The 19,990-nt window shown below is 38.6% G+C and overlaps 1 protein-coding gene across 2 annotated transcripts in view; it reads left to right on the forward strand.

The window, feature by feature from the left end:
* HEPH (hephaestin) overlaps window positions 1-19,990 on the forward strand; it is a 148,855-nt gene that overhangs the window by 40,444 nt on the left and 88,421 nt on the right. For both annotated transcript variants that reach the window (XM_087813456.1, XM_087813457.1), the window contains 2 exons: window positions 16,296-16,509; window positions 19,080-19,219. In XM_087813456.1, coding sequence (XP_087669582.1) covers window positions 16,296-16,509; window positions 19,080-19,219 — 354 coding nt within the window. The remainder of the gene's footprint in view (window positions 1-16,295; window positions 16,510-19,079; window positions 19,220-19,990) is intronic.

Below are 19,990 nucleotides of genomic sequence, written 5' to 3' on the forward strand. Positions count from 1 at the left end.
AGGTTGAACAAATTTTCATATATCTATTGGCTGTTCATATGTCTTCTTAGGAGAGGTCCTCTGACCGCTTTTTGATTTTGTTGTTTGTTTGGTGTTGAGTTTTATGAGTTCTTTATATATTTTGGAAATTAAACCTTTGTCAGAGTTACTGTTTGCAAATATCATCTCTCATCTGGTTGGCTGCCTCTTTGTTTTGTTGTCAGTTTCTTTTGCTGTGCAGAAGCTTTTTAGTTTGATATAGTCCCATTCATTTATTTTTGCCTTTATTTCCCTTGCCTTTGGGGTCAAGTTCATAAAATGTTCTCTACGACCAAGGTCCATCAGTTTGGTACCTATATTTTCTTCTATGTAACATTGTTTTGGGTCTCACATTTAGGTTTTTGATCCATTTTGAGTTAAATTTTGTACATGGGAACAAACTGTAATCCAGTTTCATTCTTTTGCATGTGGCTTTCCAGTTTTCCCAGCACCATTTATTGAAGAGACTATCTTTACTCTATTGTGTGTCTCTGGCTTCTTCATCAAAAATTATGTGCCCATATACATGTAGTTTTATATCTGAGATCTCTATTCTGTTCCACTGATCTGTGTGTCTTTTTCTGTGCCAATACCATGCTGTTTTGATTATCCTAGTTCTGTAATATAATTTGAAGTCAGGTAGTGTGATACCTCCAGCTTTGTTCTCAGGATTGCTTTGGCTATTCGGGGTCTTTTGTGGTTCCATACAAATCTGATGATTTCTCATTCTATTTCTTTAAAAAATTACATTGGTATTTTGATGGGGATTGCATTAAGTCAATATATTGTTTTGGGTAATATGGTCATTTTAACTATGTTGATTCTTCCAATCCATGAACACGGGATATTTTCCATTTTGTTGTGTCTTTATCAATCTCTTTTAATAATGCTTTGCAATTTTTAGCATATAGATCTTTCACGTTCTTTGTTAAGTTTATTCCTGGGTATTTTATTCTTTTGGTTGCAATTGCAAAAGGAATTGTCTTTTTCATTTCTTTTTCTGAAGTTCTGTTGTTAGTATACATGAAGGCAATGGATTTTTGTACATTGGTTTTGTATCCTGCAAATTTACTGTATTTGTTTATTGTTTCTAATAGTTTTTTGGTGGAGTCTTTAGGGCTTTCTGTATACAGAATCATGTCATCTGCCAAAAGTGGCAGTTTTACTTCTTGCTTCCCTGGTTGGACACCTTTTATTTCTTTTTCTTGCCCTATTGCTCTGGCTAGGACTTCCAGGACTATGTTGAATAAGAATGGTGAGAGTGGACATCCTTGTCTTACTCTTGATCTTAGAGGAAAAGCTTTCAGTTTTTCAACATTGAGTGTCATATTAGCTTAGGGGTTGTCATATATGGCCTTTATTATGTTGATAGCAAATTAGAAACAATAATTAACATGCTGAAAGGAATAACAGAAGCAAGAACTTTTAGTGAGGCCTGGGGTAGGGAACTTCTGAATAAGGAAGACCTTTCTCTCTATCCTTGGTACCAAAGCCAAATTCTAGGCTTAACCTCCTTCCTACAAAATTAGCCACGCTCTCCAGCCATGTCTATCTGCCACCGCACGGCTCACCCTTACTTTGGATAATGAAATTATTTTTGTTCCACACTGAGGCCCAAGGAGGATGGCTTTAGATGGCTTAAAAACATTCTGATGTGTTGTCAAGTGGAGAAGGTGAATGAGTTTATAAGAATAAAGGCTTTTAAGGTCACTCTTCTTCAAGATTCCTGAGATTTTACAAGCAAAAGCCCGAATTCATCTTACCTTTGCATTTTCCAGACCTTTCAAACTTTTTCTTCTTTCTGAAGAGTTTTTGGGTTGTAGAATGTTGGAAATGGTAGAGACTCTTTGAGAGAATCTCTGTTCACTTATTTTACTTTACTAATAGGAGGAAGAGACAGACATCTGAAAGGGGAAAATGCTTAGTTCAGGTTAGACTCCTGAAAGGGAAAAATGCTTTGTTCAAGTCAGGTTTGTTAACTATATTTTTCTTTTTCTTCTTGCCTATTCTCCATTAACTCCTATTAATTCTTCCTCTTAAATGATATCTTGAATTTGAAGTGTCCTTTATTCTGCCCCTGGGGTTTGCTCTCTGATTGAGACTGAGAGAGACCATTGTGAGTATCTCTCCATAGACAGGCAAAAGTACCGTTAATGGAAAATCCAGGACCAGAATCTGGCTTTGGGATTCTAGAGAAAGGAGTAATGATGGAGATCTGTAAATGTACATATGTAATTGAGCAGCTTTGCAGATGTTTTAAGTCTAGAAATTTCACCAGGGAGATTCAACATACTGTATGCTGGAGGCTCACAATTATGCTTAACAAAATAGAGAAACAAATATCCAGAAAAAATCAGCAAAATGTTAAAAGTGTTTCATTAAGTGCCACATATGAGTGAAATCATATGGTGCTTGTCTTTCTCTGACTGGCTTATTTACTTAGCATAATGTTCTCAAAAAAAAAAAAAGTGTTTCAGTTGTGTGGGCCTGTTGATAGTTTTGTACACTCCTTTCGCTGTGCTTTAAAATTTTATAAATTTTATAAATTTTAGGAAGCCTATATTTCATTTAATAGAAATGACTTTTTGTGTTTAAAAATATCATGCTGTATAATATACATCAACTTTTCCAACAGAACTACTGAGCTTTAACCCTTTGCGGGCGTATTAAATTTGGACATGGGTGTCGTACTGGTCGGAATTAATTTCCATTGAAAGAGCAGTGATGCATAACATGCAAGATTATGAAGGATAAACAAGAGAAATTATGAACTGATACATGAATGAATAGAGTTAAGATTTGTATGGTTCCTTGCTGCGGTGGCTGAGAGCAGACATACGACCAGAACTGTAAAAAAGCTTTGGTGGCTGAGAGTAGACAAACAACCGCAAAAGGTTAATATCCAGGAAAAGTGGCAGATAAAAAGGTAGAGATATATGTTTTCACCTTTTTCCTCTTGTCTCTCACGTTTCTTTTTCCTCTTACATACTTTCTTTTTGTTTTTCTTCTCTCTTATTTATACTTCTGCTCTTTTTTCTCTTCTCTGTTTTTTTCTCTTCCATGCTTTTTTCTTTCCTTCTTTTCCTTTCATTTATTTTTATCCCATCTTGACCTTTGCCTTTTTTCTTTTTCATCTCCCTTCTTCGTTTTTGTTATTATTTATTTTATTTTTAAAGTTTCTTTATCTTTATTGTTGAAAATATTACAGATGTCCTCTTTTTTCTTTTTTTAATATATCTTTATTGATTTCAGAGAGAGGAAAGGACAGGGAGAGAGAGATAGAAACATCAATGATGAGAGAGTCATTGATTGAGCAGGCAACCTGGGCATGTGCCCTGACTGGGAATCAAACCCTGATTGCCTGGATCCAAGGTCGATGCTCAACCGCTGAGCCACACCCGGCTAGGCAAGATGCCCTCTTTTTAACTCCATTGATCCCCCTCCACCCTGCATCCATCCCACCCCCAGGCCTTCCCCAGAAAAGTGTCTGTGTCCATGGATTATACTTATAAACATATAAGTTCTTTGATTAATCTCTCCCAAATCACTCCCCCCTCCCTACCTTCCCTCTGAGATCTCTCAGGCTGTTCCATGCTTCTATGTCTCTGGATCCATTTTGTTCATCAGTTTATTTTGTTTATTATATTTCACCTATAAGTGATATCATCTGGTACTTGTCTTTCTCTGACTGCCTTATTTCACATAGCATAATACTTTCTAGTTCCCTCCATGCTGTGCCAAAGGATAAAAGATCCTTCTTTTTACAGCTACATAATATTCTGTGGTGTAAATGTGCCACAGCTTTTTTATCCACTCATCTACTCATAGACACTTGGGCTGTTTCCAGATCTTAGCTATTGTGACTTGTGCTACTGTGAACATAGGGGTGCATAAGTTCTTTGTGATTGGTGTTTTGTGTTTCTTAGGATATATTCCTAGAAGGGGGATCACTGGGTCAAATGGTAGGTCAATTTTTAATCTTTTGAGGAAACTCCATACTGCTTTCCATCGTGGCTCCACCAGTCTGCATTCCCACCAGCAATGTACTAGGGTTTCCTTTTCTCGACCTTCGCCAACACTTGTAGTTTGTTGATTTGTTGATGGTAGCCATTCTGACAGGTGTGAAGTGATACCTCACTGTAATTTTAATTTGCATCTCTCTGATGACTAGTGATGTTGAGCATCTTTCATATGTCTCTTAGCCATCTATATGTCCTCTTTGAAGAAGTGCCTATTTAGGTGTATTGCCCATTTTTTAATTGGATTGTTTGTCTTCCTTTTGTTAAGTTGTGTGAGTTCCTTATAGATTTTGGACATTAACCCTTTATCAGATGTGTCATTGGCAAATATGTTCTCTCATACAATGGACTCCCTTTTAGTTTTGTTGAGGTTTCTTTTGCTGTTCAGAAACTTTTTATTTTGATGCAGTCCCATTTGTTCATTTTCTCCTTAGTTTCTCTTGCCCTAGGAGATGTATCAGCAAACATATTGCTATGACAGATGTCTGAGATTTTGCTGCCTATGTTTTCCTCTAGGATTTTTATGGTTTCACTTCTTACATTTAAGTCTTGTATTCATTTTGAGTTTACTTTTGTGTATGGTGTAATTTGGTGGTCTACTTTCATTTCTTTGCATGTACTTGTCCAATTTTGCCAACACTGTGTATTAAAGAGACAGTCTTTACTCCATTGTATGTTCTTGCCTCCTTTATCAATATTAATTGACCATAATGGTGTGGGTAAATTTCTGGGTTCTTTGTTCTGTTCCACTGATCTTCATGTCTGTTCTTGTGCCAGTACCAGGCAGTTTTGTTTACAGTGGCTTTGTAGTATAACTTGATATCTGGTATTGTGATCCCTCCAACTTTGTTCTTCTTTCTTAAGATTGCCGTGGCTATTCAGGGTGTTTTTTGGTTCCATATAAACTTTCAAAGTGTTTGTTTTAGGTCTGTGAAATATGCTGTTGGTATTTTAATAAGGATTGCATTGAATTTATAAACTGCTTTAGGTAGTATGGACATTTTAATGATGTTAAGTCTTCCAATCCATGAACATGGTATATTTTTCCATTTGTTTATATCTTCCTCTATTTCTTTTTTTAGTGTCCTGTAGTTTTCTGAGTAAAGGTCCTTTACATCTTTGGTTAAGTTTATTCTTTGGAAACTTATTTTTTTAGTTGCAAAGGTAAATTGTATTTTTTTAGTTACTCTTTCTGAGAGCTCGTTATTGGTGTATAAAAATCCCATTGATTTCTGGGTGTTAATTTTGTATCCTGCTACCTTGCTGAACTCATTTATTAAATCTAGTAGTGTTTTAGTGGAGTCTTTAGGATTTTCTAGGCACAAAATCATATCATCTGCAAATAATGACAGTTTTGTTTCCTCCTTTCCAGTTTGGATGCCTTTTATATTTTCTTCTTGTCTGACTGCTGTGGGTAGGACTTCCAGTACTATGTTGAATAAAAGTGGTGAAAGTGGGCACCCATGTCTTGTTCCTGTTTTTAGGGGAAATGGTTTTAGTTTCTGCACATTGAATATGATGTTGGCTGTAGGGTTGTCATATATGGCTTCCATTATGTTGAGGTATGATCCCTCTATTCCCACTTTGCTGAGGGTCTTTATAAAAAATGGGTGTTGGATTTTATCAAATGCTTTTTCTGCATCTATTGATATGGTCATGTGATTTTTGCCTTTCAATTTGTTTATGTGATGTATCACATTTATTAATTTGTGAATATTGTATTAGCCTTGCAACCCTGGAATAAATCTCACTTGGTCGTGGTGTATCATTTTTTTAATATATTGTTGGAGCTGATTACTAATGATTTGTTGAGGATTTTAGCATCTATGTTCATCAGGGATATTGGCCTGTAGTTCTCTTTCTTTGTAGTGTCTTTATCTGATTTTGGAACCGGGCTAATGCTGGCCTTGTAAAAAGAGTTTGAAAGTGTTCCTTCCTCTTGGATTTTTTAAAAATAGTTTGAGGAGGGTAGGTGTTAATTCTTTGAATGTTTGGTAAAACTCCCCTGTGAAGCCATCCAGACCCAGGCTTTTGTGTGCTTGGAGACCTTTGATTACTGCTTCAACTTCATCAGCAGTTACCAGCCTATTCAGGTTTTCTGACTCTTCCTGATTGACTTTTGAAGGTTGCATTGTTCTAGGAATTTGTCTGTTTCATCCAGGTGATCTAGCTTGTTGGCATATAGTTGTTCATAGTATTTTCTTACAATCCTTTGTATTTCCGTTGGGTTTGTTGTTACTTTACCTCTTTCATTTCTGTTTTTGTTTATTTGGGTCCTCTCTCTTTGTTTCTTGATGAGTCTGGCTAAAGATTCATCAGTGTTGTTTATCTTTTCAAAGAACCAGCTCTTGGTTTCATTGATCTTTTATATTGATTTTTTAGTCTCTATGTCATTTATCTGCTGTGATCTTTATTATTTCTTTCCTTCTACTTACTCTAAGCTTTTCTTGTTGTTCTTTTTCTAAGTTTTCAAGTCGTAGGGTTAGAGATTCTATTAGAAGTTTTTCTTGTTTTTTGAGGTAGGCTTGTAGTGCTATAAACTTCCCTCTCAGGACTGCTTTCATTGTGTCCCCTAGAATTTGAGTTGTGTGTTCATTTCCATTTGTGTCCAGGAAGTTTTTATTTCTTTCTTGATCTCTTTGGTAATCAATTCATTGTTTAAAAACATGCTTTTTATCCTCCATGTGTTTGAATGTTTTTTAGTGTTTTTACTGTGGTTGATTTCTAATTTCATGCCATTGTGGTCCAAGAAGATGCTTGATATGATTTTAGTCTTCTTGAACTTGTAGACTTGTTTTGTGTACTAACATATGACCTATCTTTGAGAATGCCCCATGTGCACTTAAGAAGAGTATATATTCTGTAGCTTTGGAGTATAATGTCCTGTAAATGTAAATTAAATCCATCTGACCCAGTGTGTCATTTAGGGTCACTGTTTCCTTGTTGATTTTTTTATTTGGATGACATACCCAGTGTAGTTAGTGGGGTGTTAAAATCCCTTAGTGTGACTGTATTGCTATTAATCTCTCCCTTACAGTCCTCTAGAAGTTTTTTTTTTTATAAATTTAAGTGTTCCTATACTGGGTGTATATATGTTTATCAAGGTTATATCCTCTTGTTGGATAGATCCCTTTAGTATTATGTAATGACATTTCTTGTCTCTTATTATGGTCTTCATTTTGAGGTCTCTTTTGTCTGATATGAGTATTTCTACTCCAGTATTTTTTTTTCATTTCCATTTGCATGGAAAAAATTTTTCCATTCCTTAACTCTCATCCTTGGTGTGTCTTCTATTCTGAGGTGGGTGTCTTGTAGACAGTATATATTTGGGTCATGTTTTCTTATCCATTCAGCCACCTTATATATTTTTATTGGGGCATTTAATCCTTTTACATTTAAACTTATTATTGAAAGATACTTATCTACTGCCATTTTATTTCTTTATGTTTATGCTTCTCATTCTCTTTATTTCTACTTCTAATTATAGCAATTCCTTTAACTTTTTTTGCAGTGCTGGTTTGGTGGCGATAAACTTCTTTAGTTTTATTTTTGTTTTTGTTTTTTGTCTGGGAAGCTCTTTATTTCACCATCTGTCTTGAATGATAGTCTTGCTGGATAGAGAGACTAGTCTTGGTTTCAGATCCTTGTTTTGCATTACCTTGAATACTTCATGCCATTCCCTTCTGGCCTATAGAGTTTCAGATGAGAAGTCAGCTGACAACCTTATGGGGGCTCCTTTGTAGGTAACAGATTGCTTTTCACTAGCTTACTTTAAGAGTCTCCCTTTGTCTCGAATTCTTGGCATTTTATTTATGATGTGTCTGGGCGTAGGCCTCTTTGGATTCTCCTTGCTTGGGACTGTCTGGGCCTCCTGAGCTTGTGTGACTTTTTCCTTGACCAGGTTAGGGAAGTTCTCTGCCATTATTTCATCAAATAGGTTCTCTAACCCCTGCTTACTTTCCACCTCCCCAGTACTCCTATAATGTGAATATTGTTACATTTCATGTTGTCCCACAGCTCCCTTAGACTGTCCTCCTGTGTTTTAATTGTTTTATCTTTTTGTGTTTCTGATTGAGTGATTTTTTTTCTACCCTGACTTCTAATTCACTAATTGGATCCTCAGCTTCCTCTAATCTGCTGTTTATTCCTTCCAATGTATTATTTTTCTATTTTTAATTTATCTTTATTGTTGAAAGTATTACAGGTGTCCCATTATTTCCCTCCAATTGACCCCCTCCACCTTGCTCCAACCCCCTCCCCAGGCCTTCACCCCATTATTGACTGTGTCCATGGGTTATGCATATATGTATATAATTTCTTCGGTTAATCTCTTCCCAACCTCCACCCCCTTTCCCTCTTTCCTCTGAAATATGATTATCTGTTATATGCGTCACTGTCTCTGAATCTATTTACTTCATCAGATTCTTTTGTTCATTAGCTTCTTCTTAAAGAAGACCCTTCAGTATTTCCTATAGTGCTGGTCTGGTGGTGATAAACCCTTAGTTTTTCCTTGTCTGAGAAGTTCTTTATCTGACTTTCAATTCTAAATGATAGCTTTGCTGGGTAGAGTAATCTTGGTTGTAGTTCCTTGTTTTTCATCACTTTGAATATTTCTTGCCACTCCCTTCTTGCCTGCAGAGTTTCTGTTGAGAAATCAGCTTATAGTCATATGGGTGCTCCCTTGTAGGTAATTGACTGCTTTTCTCCTGCTGCTTTTAAGATTCTCTGTCTTTAACCTTAGGCATTTTAATTATAATGTGTCTTGCTGTGGGCCCCTCTGGATTCCTCTTGTTTGGGACCCTCTGTGCTTCCTGGACTTATAAGTCTATTTCTTTCCCCAGGTAGGGGAAGTTTTCTGTAATTATTTTTTCAAATAGGATTTCAATTTCTTGCTCTCTTTCTTCTCCTTCTTTAACCCCAATAATATGAATGTTGGGCCTTTTGAAGTTGTCCCAGAGGGTCCTTATACTATCTTCCTATTTCTGAATTCTTTTTTTCTTTTTGTCCTTTGGTTGGGTGTTGTTGTTTTTCTCACGTTCCAAATTGCTGATTTGATTCTCAGCATCCTCTACTCTACTGTTCATTCCCTGTAAATTATTCTTCATTTCAGTTTGTGTAGCCTTCATTTCAAGTTGGTTTCTTATTATGTCATCGATGGTCTCACTTGTTTTCGTCATACTCTTACTAATATGGTTGAGCATCCTTATAAACAAAATTCTGAACTCTGTATCTGTTAGCTTTCTTGGATCTATTTCATTTAGTTCCTCTTCAGGGATATCTTCTGTTCTTTCCTTTGTGACATGTTTCTTTGCCTCCCCATTTTGGCTGCTTCCAGGTGTTTGTTTCTATATATATTAGGTAGAGCTTCTATGTCTCCTGGAATTTATAGAGTGGCTTTGTGTAGTAGGTGTCCTATAGGGTCCAGTGGCTCAGCCTCCCCAGTCACCTGAGCTGAGCCTTCTAGGTGTTCCCCTGTGTGGGCTGTGAGCACTCTCCTGCTGTAGATGAGCCTTGCTTGCTGTTGTCATCATTGCGAGGAATTGACCCCCAGACCTATGTGCTGTGAGGACCAGCTGCAACTACAGCCAAAGAGCTGCTGTGCTGGAGACACCCCTATGGAGTAGGATTTACTTCAGTGGAGCTTTGGTGTTCACCAAGTGTGCTCCTTGAGTGTGTCACTTGTGGATGTGGTAGGGTTATAGTCCAGCATGGTTGAGTCTGACCACCAGGTGCACTATCTCTGAGGCCTCCCTGGAGTTGCAAAGTCAGCCTCTGCCCGTGCCTTGCCCAGGGCCACTAAGCATGAGCTACACAGCAGATTGTAGTTGGCTGCTACTTGTGCTGGGCTTGGAGGTGTCCAGGAGAGTCCAAGCTATGAGCCAATGCAGGCTGCCACTTGTGCCAGACCTGGGGCCACTTATCAAGCTGTTTGGGGCATACTGCTGCTTGTTTGAGAGGTTTTAGGAAAGTCTTAAGCATAAGGCGCGAGAGGCCACTTGCACAGAAAAGCCACTGGAAATGGCTTGGCTCAGCTTGCAGGGGCAGAGGAGCAGAGTCTTGGGAAATCACTGGGGTGGGGGCCAAAGTTGTGAGTCAGGTGCTGAAGATTCAAATATGGTGCCTGCCTGTTGGTTGTGTGAGGGGAGAACTCGCCAAAGGAACAATGGCCTCTGGCAGGTCTTCTGTCTGGGAGGAAGCTGCCCCACCAGCTCTTGCCCTAATTTCAGTCAGGTTAGTTGCTACCCAAGTGTCCCAATGTTCCTTTTAAGCTGTTTCCTGGTGCTGGAGCTCAGAGGGAGCGTGTCTGAGTGAGCCCATGTATGAGCCCCTTAAGAGGAAAGCTTGGGGCTTGTGCACTCTCTAGGGCCCTCAGCAAGAGTCCCTGCTGGTTTTCTCCACCTGAAGTTATAGGAATTTCTCTTCCCAGCCCTGAAGCCCTGAGCTAGGGGCCCTGATGTGGGGCTGGGACCCCTCACTCCTTTGGAAAATCTCCACCTCCAAGATATCCTTCCTGGATTTAAACCGCAGCACTGGGTGTGGGCTCATGGCTGCATCTCCGTGATGCAGCCCCAATCCAGCCACGTCTCTGTCCCTCCTACCGGTGCTTCTTCAGTTCCCTGGCTGTAGGACTTCTGTTCAGCCAGATATCAGGAGGTTCTAAGTGATGGTGGTTCTGTATTTTAGTTGTAATTTTGATGTGGTTTTGGGAAGCAGCGGGTGCAGCTGTTACCTATGCCGCAATCTTGTTTCCTCCCCCAATGTATTCTTTATTTCTGCTATGTCATTCTTAATGTCCTTCATAGTTCCATATCTTTTTTCATGCTGTTGAGCATACTTACAATCAGTATTCTAATCTCTGTATCTGAAATCTTGCTTACCTCCATTTCATTTAGTTCTTTTTCTGGAGACTTCTCTTATTCTTTTATTTGGAGCTTGTTTTTTGGTCTTCCCATTTTAGCTACCTTTTGGGTTTTTTTCCTAAGTATTAAATAGGCCTTCTAGGGTTCTCAGTCTCTTTGGAGGGTCTCTGGTACAGGCCAATGTCAGACGCAGTTTGTGACTCGTCCGAGTACCCTGTTTGGAGCTATCAACAACACTAGGCTAGAGGTCTCCTCTGCTGGAGCTGGGTGCATTTGGACAGGACCAAGATGCAGACCAAAGTCTGCTTTTCAAGGCCTGGGTTCCGAAGCAGATCAGGCAAAGGCTCATAGCACTCAGGTCTGCCTCTGCCTGCAGACTGATTAATCTGATTCTCTTAATGAGCCTCAGGCTGCACAAGCTCCACAGGGTGGGGCGGGGTTGTTATCAGTTTCTTAACTAGTCTCAGGCTGTAGATACTCCTCTGAGCAGGGTGAAAGGCTCTCCAGCAGTTGGGGCAATTGCTTCCCCCTTCAGGCAAAAGCTAAAAATTGTCCACCTGAGAAATATGTCAACTAAAACAAAAAAACAGAGGGAATGGCTCGGCCCAGGAACCCAGATGGGTGTCCCCTAATCTCACTCTCCAGAGCCCACAACCCCAGATTCTCCCCAGAGATTTCCAGTACATTTTGCTCCCCTTCTGCTGGAGCCCAGGTGAGTGGCTCCACGGGAAACTTTGTACATTGGCTCTTTAAGAGGGTGCCTGTAGTTCCAGCCACCTCTCCCTAGCAGACAGAAACCCTGCTGATTTTCATAGCCAGATCTTATATGGGCACCTTTCTCAGTTCTGGTGCTCTTGACTGGGAAGCCCAGCCTGGGGTATAGGCCCCAGAGCTCTCAGTGGGAGCCCCCCACAGGTGGAAATATTCCTCCAGACCTTCAGCTGCTGCCTATGGGAGCCCAGCCAGCCCTCTCACGCCTGCACTTTCTACCAGTCTCTATGCCATCTCCACTTTTCCTCCTTGGTTGTGAGGGTGCTCTTCAGCTAGTCTTCAGTTGGTTTTCAGGATGATTTTTCTGTTTTAGTTGTAAACCCAGATTGGTCTCAGGAGAGTGTCAATGTAGCTTCCACTCAGTCCGCCGCCATATTGGATCTCCTCTTTATTTTTGTTTATCTTTCTTTCTCTTTTTTCCTTTTACCTCCATCCTGTTTTGTTTGTTTGTTTTTCTCCTTCATCTTCAATCTGTCTTTTCTTTTCTCTCTCCTTTTATTTTAATTTTTCCTTCTTTTTTCTTCCTAATTTATTAAAAATTTCCTTTTCTATTACAGTTGCATTTCCCCAAAACATAGTAAATATCTGTTTTCTTCCACTTATTGGTCTGCATGCTAAGGATGTGAGGATAAATCAGGCAGCTAACAGTGTGAATGGGAGATATGTATGTAAACAGTATTCATAAGTCTATGACAATGGTATCTGTCAAGAGCTATGGTATCACAGAGGAAGCTATAACAAATTCTGCCTGTACTGTGGAGTGAAGCTTCCCTGGGAAAGCAGACATTCAAACTGACCTTTTAAAGATGAGCAAACTGTCACCAGGCAGAGAAAGGGAATGGGTGTGAGGAGGGCATTATAGACAATATGAACAATATAGGCAGTGGCTTGGAAACTGTCTACCTGGAGAATATTGCATAGACTTATTTGATTCAGTGTCTCACAACTCAAGGTAGTATGCTAAAAGAAGTTTGGAAATGTTTGGAGGTGCTTTTAGTTGCTACATAACTGGGAATATGGAGACAGTAATACTGTCATTTAGAAGGTGGGAGTCAGAGATGCTAAAACTTTCTGCCATGTGTAGGATAGTTTTAAGCAATGAAAAATAATCTCATGCAAAACTGTAATAGCTGCTCTCTTGAGGAATACCAAGAAGTAAGGTTTAAGGGGAGGCAGAACAAGAGGCTCTTGCAAGGGGAGATGAGAGCCCTGCTGATGGGTGGAAGCAATAGGGAGGGTAAGCATAAGCATAGTTAAGGGATATTTGAGAGAGATGACAGGATTTGCCTAGGTATTGCACAAAAAGAAAGGATGTCTGTGGTTTCTAGCTTGTACACTAGATGTGGTGTCATTAACCAAGTGAGCAAATACAGAAACATGAGCAGGGTAGTAAGATTTGGGTAGACAGCGCTCATTTGGAGATATACTGAGTTTTAAGTTCCTGGTGAAGTTCAGGTGGTGTAGGTTTCACAGTAGGTAGTTGTGAGTAGAAATGTAAAGCTTGGAGGACAAGTCCAGGCTACAAAGAGCTATTTTGGTGTTCTCATTGTTCAAGTACATACACATGTAAAGCGATAGGAAAGAAAAGCTAAGGAAAAAATACACATTTAAGAGGTAGGAGGGAAAAGAGAAGCCAGAATAAGGAGACAGAAAATAATAAGTCAACGAGGTAGGAGGAGACTCAGACACCAAAGCAGAAGAGTGTTTTTTTTAAAAAGTGGCTTGGGCAACAATATCCGTATGAAAAAAACTCTGATGATACGCTAGTCCAAGGTCACATTCCTTTCCCAGAATGTTTTCTATTTTCTCCCATCCCCTCCAGTGATAATCAGACTTTCTTCTTCACACCAATACTTGAGGTATGACTTTTGGACAGTGTATACAGACATTCATTTGTAAAAGCATTTATTCTCTAAACACATTTATTGCACAACATTCATGTGCTAAATCTAGGGCAAAGGTAGACATAATTGTTACTGTGAGAGGAGATCTGAAATAAACACATAAAATACATATATAAAATAATAAGACAATTTCAGATTATGATCAGTGTCATGAAAGAAATATAATACAATGATATGATAAAATGATTATTTTAGAGAGGGTGTTCAGGGAAGGCCTCTTTGAGAATGTAACATTTACTCAGACCTAAATGATGAGGAGAAAGGAGCTATATGAAGATACTGAGCAAACTATTACAGAGAGACCAGTGAGTAAAATGTTCAAATGTAGGAAAAAGCATGGCTTATTTAAAGGTCAGAAAGAATGCCAGTATGTTTGGAATGTAGTGAGCTAGGAGAATATTGACATTACATGGGGTCATAGAGGTTGGCAAAAGCTTTGCCAAGGGGTTGTAGGGCCTTGTAGGCTATTTTAAGGAATTTGAATTGTATTCTGGTTATGAATGAAGTATTTAAAGCAAGGGAACAATGTGCTCTAGATTACATTTGTTAAAGGTGATACTGGATCTTATGTGGAAAATTGTTGAAAAGGGAAGGAGAAGCAACAGAGCAGACAACTGGGAGACTTTCAAAGTGTTCCAGGTGAGAGGTGATGGTGGCTTTGACCAGGTAAGTGAGAGTGAAAATGAGAAAATAATTGTGAAGGAAGAGCTGATAGGATTTACTGATTGAATAGATGTGTAGATGTGGAGGTGAAGGAAATAGAAGAGTTGGGGTTAGATATGGAAAGAAAAAGTATATTCTTTCTTTCAAGAATCTAGAAACTAGTGGAAAGGACTGTTTCTGTAGAATCTAAACAAACAAACAAAACAAAACAAAAACAGACTTGCAGAAACAGAAACCAAAAGTATGGCTGCCTGAAGGGCAGAGGATGGGTGAAAAAGGTGAAGGGAAATATAGTCAATAATATTATGATGTCTGCATGGTTACAGATTAATAGAATTAATACACTAATAGAATTGTAAGGTAAAAATGGCAAATCACTCTGTTTTACACCTGAAACTAATGTAACTAATGTAGCATTGTATATCAACTATACTTTAAAAAAGAAAGAAAGAAAAAATAAAGAGGAACAGTTGGTGCTCAACAATGTGGCTTAGATGTAAAAAATGTTAGGAGTAGAAAGGCCAATGATATAGATGTCAGTGTATTCCAGAATAGTCAGGGAGGGCTTCCTGGAAAAGATGAAAGGTGAATTTGGTCTTAGAGAATGAGTGAGCTCTCAGAGATATTTGTTGGGAGTATGGGTAGGTACATTTCAGAAAGGGAATAACAACATAAGTGAAAATTCCAACAAAGGAACAAGATATGTGAGAGGAGAAGTCAGGGGCAGATTTAGTTGGAGCCCTGGTTGAATTTGGAACAGAATGGGAAGTGGGATTAGGTTTATAATTTGGAGCTAGTTCATAGAAGCCCTTACAAGTCAGAAAGAAGTGTTTGTAGTGATAAGATAGGCAGTGGAGAACAAAGAAATGATGAGAAAATATTCTAAGAAAGTTAGCTGCTTCTGATTAACATTCTATGAGTCTTAGTGTCCTTGATATAAAAACCTGGGGCTTGATATCAGGTTCAGGTAGCTCCACAACTCTGAAACATAAGACTTATTTCAAACATGTTATTGTAAATACCTAGGGAAGGCCATTTCAAATCTCTGGTGTAAGCATCCTTGTGATCAAGAAATTCCTTTTAATTTTAATTAAATCTACTGGTGTTAACATTGGTTAATTACATTATATAATTTTCAGGTGTACATCTTTGTAATACAATATCTGTATACTCCATTGTATGCTCACCACCCATAGTCTAGTCTCCCTCCATCACCATATATTTGACCTCCTTTACACTCTTCATCTTTCCTCAACCTCTCTTCCCCTCTAGTAACCACCATAATGTTGTCTCTGTCTATGAGTTTGTTTGTTTGTTTGTTTTGCTTGTTCACTTGTTGCTTTTTGTTTTATATCTCACATATGAATGAAATCGTATGGTTCATGTCCTTTCCATCTGATTTATTTCACTTAGCAAGGAGTTCACTTTTCATATATCTATTTAAGCCCATCTTTATTTCTTTGCTGCTTGGTAGAAAATGCAGACAACTAGTTGGTCAATTCCTTCCTTGGAATAATAATTATTACAGTTTTATTTACTTATTTATAGCTTCACTTATTGAATGTTTACTATATACTGTGCTAATCAATGTATACATATTATTGTGTTTAATTCTATAACAACCCAATGAAGTAAATAAATTATACGTATTTTACCATAAGGGAACTGAAACATACAGTAGCTTAAAAATTCCTTCAAGGTTATATAGCTAATGTGTCAGATAAAGTAGCCAAACATCCTAGTTTGCTAAGAACTGAGGAGTTTCCAGGGATATGAGACTTTTAGAGCTAAAACTCAAAATGTCCTGGATAAACAGGGAGGAGTTGGTGATCCTAGTGGCAGAGTTAATTTTAAACCCAGACAGTGTAGATTTGGAGCTAGAACACTTAACTTCTGTACTCATTGCTCTCAATACACTTGTAATAATTTTTATATAATGCATAGATTAATTTTATCTGAATCTACCCATCCTCTGCAGTATGCCTAGAGAGAGGCAGGGAATCCCCAGGTACTTCACAGGAATATTCTGATTCAGGTTTTGCTCTTTCTTCCTTTATCAGGGATATTTGAGATTTACTGCCAGGCAGGCAGCCATAGAGAAGCAGGGATGAGGGCAATCTATAGTGTCTCCCAGTGTCCTGGCCGCCAAGCCACCTCTCGCCAACACTATCAAGCTGCAAGAATCTACTACATCATGGCAGAAGAGGTAGAGTGGGACTATTGCCCTGACAGGAGCTGGGAACTGGAATGGCACAACCAGTCTGAGAAGGACAGGTAAGTCTTCAGAAAAGTGGTCACACTTTAGAGACTTTGGACCATTTTACAGATAAGAAGGATACTAAAATTCGGAAGGAAGGAAGGAAGGAAGGAAGGAAGGAAGGAAGGAAGGAAGGAAGGAAGGAAGGAAGGGGAAGAAGAAAGAAAAAAAGAAAGAAGGAAGGAAGGAAGGAAGGAGAAGAAGAAGAAAGAAAAAAAGAAAGAGGAAGGAAGGAAGGAAGGAAGGAAGGAAGGAAGGAAGGAAGGAAGGAAGGAAGGAAGGAAGGAAGGAAGGAAGGAAGGGGAAGAAGAAGAAAGAAAAAAAGAAGGAAGGAAGGAAGGAAGGAAGGAAGGAAGGAAGGAAGGAAGGAAGGAAGGAAGGAAGGAAGGAAGGAGAAGAAGAAGAAGAAAGAAAAAAAGAAAGAAGGAAGGAAGGAAGGAAGGAAGGAAGGAAGGAAGGAAGGAAGGAAGGAAGGAAGGAAGGAAGGGGAAGAAGAAGAAAGAAAAAAAGAAGGAAGGAAGGAAGGAAGGAAGGAAGGAAGGAAGGAAGGAAGGAAGGAAGGAAGGAAGGAAGGAGAAGAAGAAGAAAGAAAAAAAGAAAGAAGGAAGGAAGGAAGGAAGGAAGGAAGGAAGGAAGGAAGGAAGGAAGGAAGGAAGGAGAAGAAGAAGAAAGAAAAAAAGAAAGAAGGAAGGAAGGAAGGAAGGAAGGAAGGAAGGAAGGAAGGAAGGAAGGAAGGAAGGAAGGAGAAGAAGAAAGAAAAAAAGAAAGAAGGAAGGAAGGAAGGAAGGAAGGAAGGAAGGAAGGAAGGAAGGAAGGAAGGAAGGAAGGAAGGAAGGAAAAGGAAGGGAGGGAGGGAGGGAAGGAGGGAAAGGAAGAAAAGAAAGAAAGAAAGAAAGAAAGAAAGAAAGAAAGAAAGAAAGAAAGAAAGAAAGAAAGAAAGAAAGAAAGAAAGAAAGAAAGAAAGAAAGAGAAAGAGAGAAAGAGAGAAAGAGAGAAAGAAGAAAGAGAGAAAGAAAGAAAGAAGAAAGAAAGAAAGAAAGAAAAGAAAGAAAGAAAGAAAGAAAGAAAGAAAGAAAGAAAGAAAGAAAGAAAGAAAGAAAGAAAGAAAGAAAGAAAGAAAGACTTTTCTAAAGTCACCTAATAAGATACCAGCAAATCTGGTACAGAGACTAAAACGCAGGTAAAATAGAACTCATTGCTTCTTCTATAACTACTATACTGTGGGACTGAAGTAAAATATCTTAACCACAGCCTTGTGTTCTTAATCTTCACCTACTTTCCTCTGGTTAGCCAGAAGCACCTCTATTGAGATTTAAATTTTATAGAGAACTTACTCAAGGAACTGCCCCAAGGTCAGCTGTTCCTTGAAAAAATGTCATTAAGGAACAGGCTAAACTGTACAGTAGAAAAAAATAGAGTGGCTTAAATAAGTTAGAATTTTAGTTCTTGCTTGCATAATAGTATAATCATGAGCAGTTCAGGGCCAGTAGATGAACTAGTCACATATAACACTTGCTTTCATCTCTGGAATTAAGATGTCTGTTCCAGTTATAATCATTCCCAGATATCAAGGAAGAAGAAAGAAGTCCAAGAAAATCAGCATTGTTTGTAAGGTGATGACCTGGAAGTTGTATACATCACTTTCTCTCATACTCCATTATCCTGAACTTATTTATATGGCCATACCCAGCTGCAAGAAAGTTTGGGAAATGTAATCTCTGGTTTGGAAGCCATGTGCTCAGCTAAAGCTTAGGTGATTCTATTACTATAAAAGGAAGGGAGAATAGAAACTGAGGTACAGTTTAGCAATTTCCAATACAGTTTATTTTTGGTACTCTCACTATCCTTTGTCAATTCTTGCTCTTTATGTTGGTTATTAAAAGTTGAAGCCTATTTGCTAACTTGTTCTGCAACCTAGAAAAAATGACTTCCTTTTTCTAAGCCTTGGTTTACTCACCTTTAAAGTGATGTAGTATACTTGAAAGAACTTGACTGGAAGGAGGTAGGGAAGGAGCAGCAAACTTGAATCCAAGTTCTGACTCCCTTTCTAGCTGACAGTATCAATGAAGATACATTCTGTCACCTCTGGACCACTGAATCCACCTCTGGAACATACCTATTAGTAATGTCAAATGATAAAATAAATAACAAATATCTTTATAAACAAGAAAGCATTCATAAGGAGAAATATGTTGAATTCCTACTTCTCGCCATCCCTTACCCTCTAGCATCAGAAACAGCTAATACTTTCCTGCAACGTTTACCTTGTCTTTTTGTCATATGTATTCCATCTAAGACATCATTAAGGCTAGAGCTAGAGACCAGGGATTCTGATTGTAATCCCAATGGTTTTGTCATTTATATTTTACTGCAAATTTATATCTGGATGATGGCAAACAAGAGAACATAAATAGATATTGAAATCTACCATCTGTAATTGCATGTATGCAGCCAATGTGGTGAGGAATCTGATATTAGAACAAATAGGTCCCCTCCTTCTGTATGTGACATGAACTTGGGTCTGACTTTGCTTCCTTACGGGTTTGAGGAATTAAGGGTGCTGATACCATTCTTTGGATTCCTCTAGTTATGGTCACATCTTTCTGAGCAATAAGGATGGGCTACTGGGTTCCAGATACAAGAAAGCTGTATTCAGGGAATACACTGACGGTACATTCAGGATCCCTCGACCAAGAACTGGACCAGAGGAGCACTTGGGAATCTTAGGTAAGGGAATTCTACTTTCCTCCTAGTGTCTAGAAGTCTGTGCTGTTCCTAGAGGGGCTATTTCACATCAGGAAGGCCTCTCATTCCCCATTATCAGTTTTTTCTTATGATATACTAGAACTATAGTCATATTTTATAAATCAACCATGAAAATAAGCAATCAAAGGGGGAAATTCATGAAGTTCCACTGCAACCTGAACCAGGTTTTTTCAGGTCTCTATATCTAGAGATTTTTGAGGGTGATAGATTTTTTTTTTTTTTATGCAAAAGGTGGAGGAATGAGGGGACATCAAAGAGTAGAAAAAAATGGTACAGGAAGCCAGTATTATCCTTGTATCCTAGTTTAATTATTGCTGCAGTTCCTTCACTTTTGTGGGGGTAACGAGTTTCCTCATTCTTGTCCTTGCACAGAAGGGATCCACTGGCCCTTTAAGAGAGCCTAGCAATTCTGTACTCAATGTCAAACTCTCACTCCTCATTAACAATTCTTACACAGAGCCCTGATTCTCTAGAAACGTGGAGTATTATTTAGAGAATTGGGAAGGGAAATGTGGGGGTAATTGGAGGCACAGCCCTGTTGAAGTACTTTCATCCTGTGGGTAGCAGTATCAGTGTAAGAGCTTCTAAATTAAATAAATGAAGCCATTCATGACTTTCAGTCTCAGAAGTATCCTTTTTTAGGGAAAACCTCTAATTCTGGGGAGCTCCTATGAACTGTATGCCCCATTCTTTAAATGCCTTTAATGTCCCTCTTCCACTACTCCACTAATG

Source organism: Miniopterus natalensis, chromosome X (genome assembly GCF_054644295.1).
Source record: "Miniopterus natalensis isolate mMinNat1 chromosome X, mMinNat1.hap1, whole genome shotgun sequence".
NCBI classification, from domain to species: Eukaryota; Metazoa; Chordata; class Mammalia; order Chiroptera; family Miniopteridae; genus Miniopterus; species Miniopterus natalensis.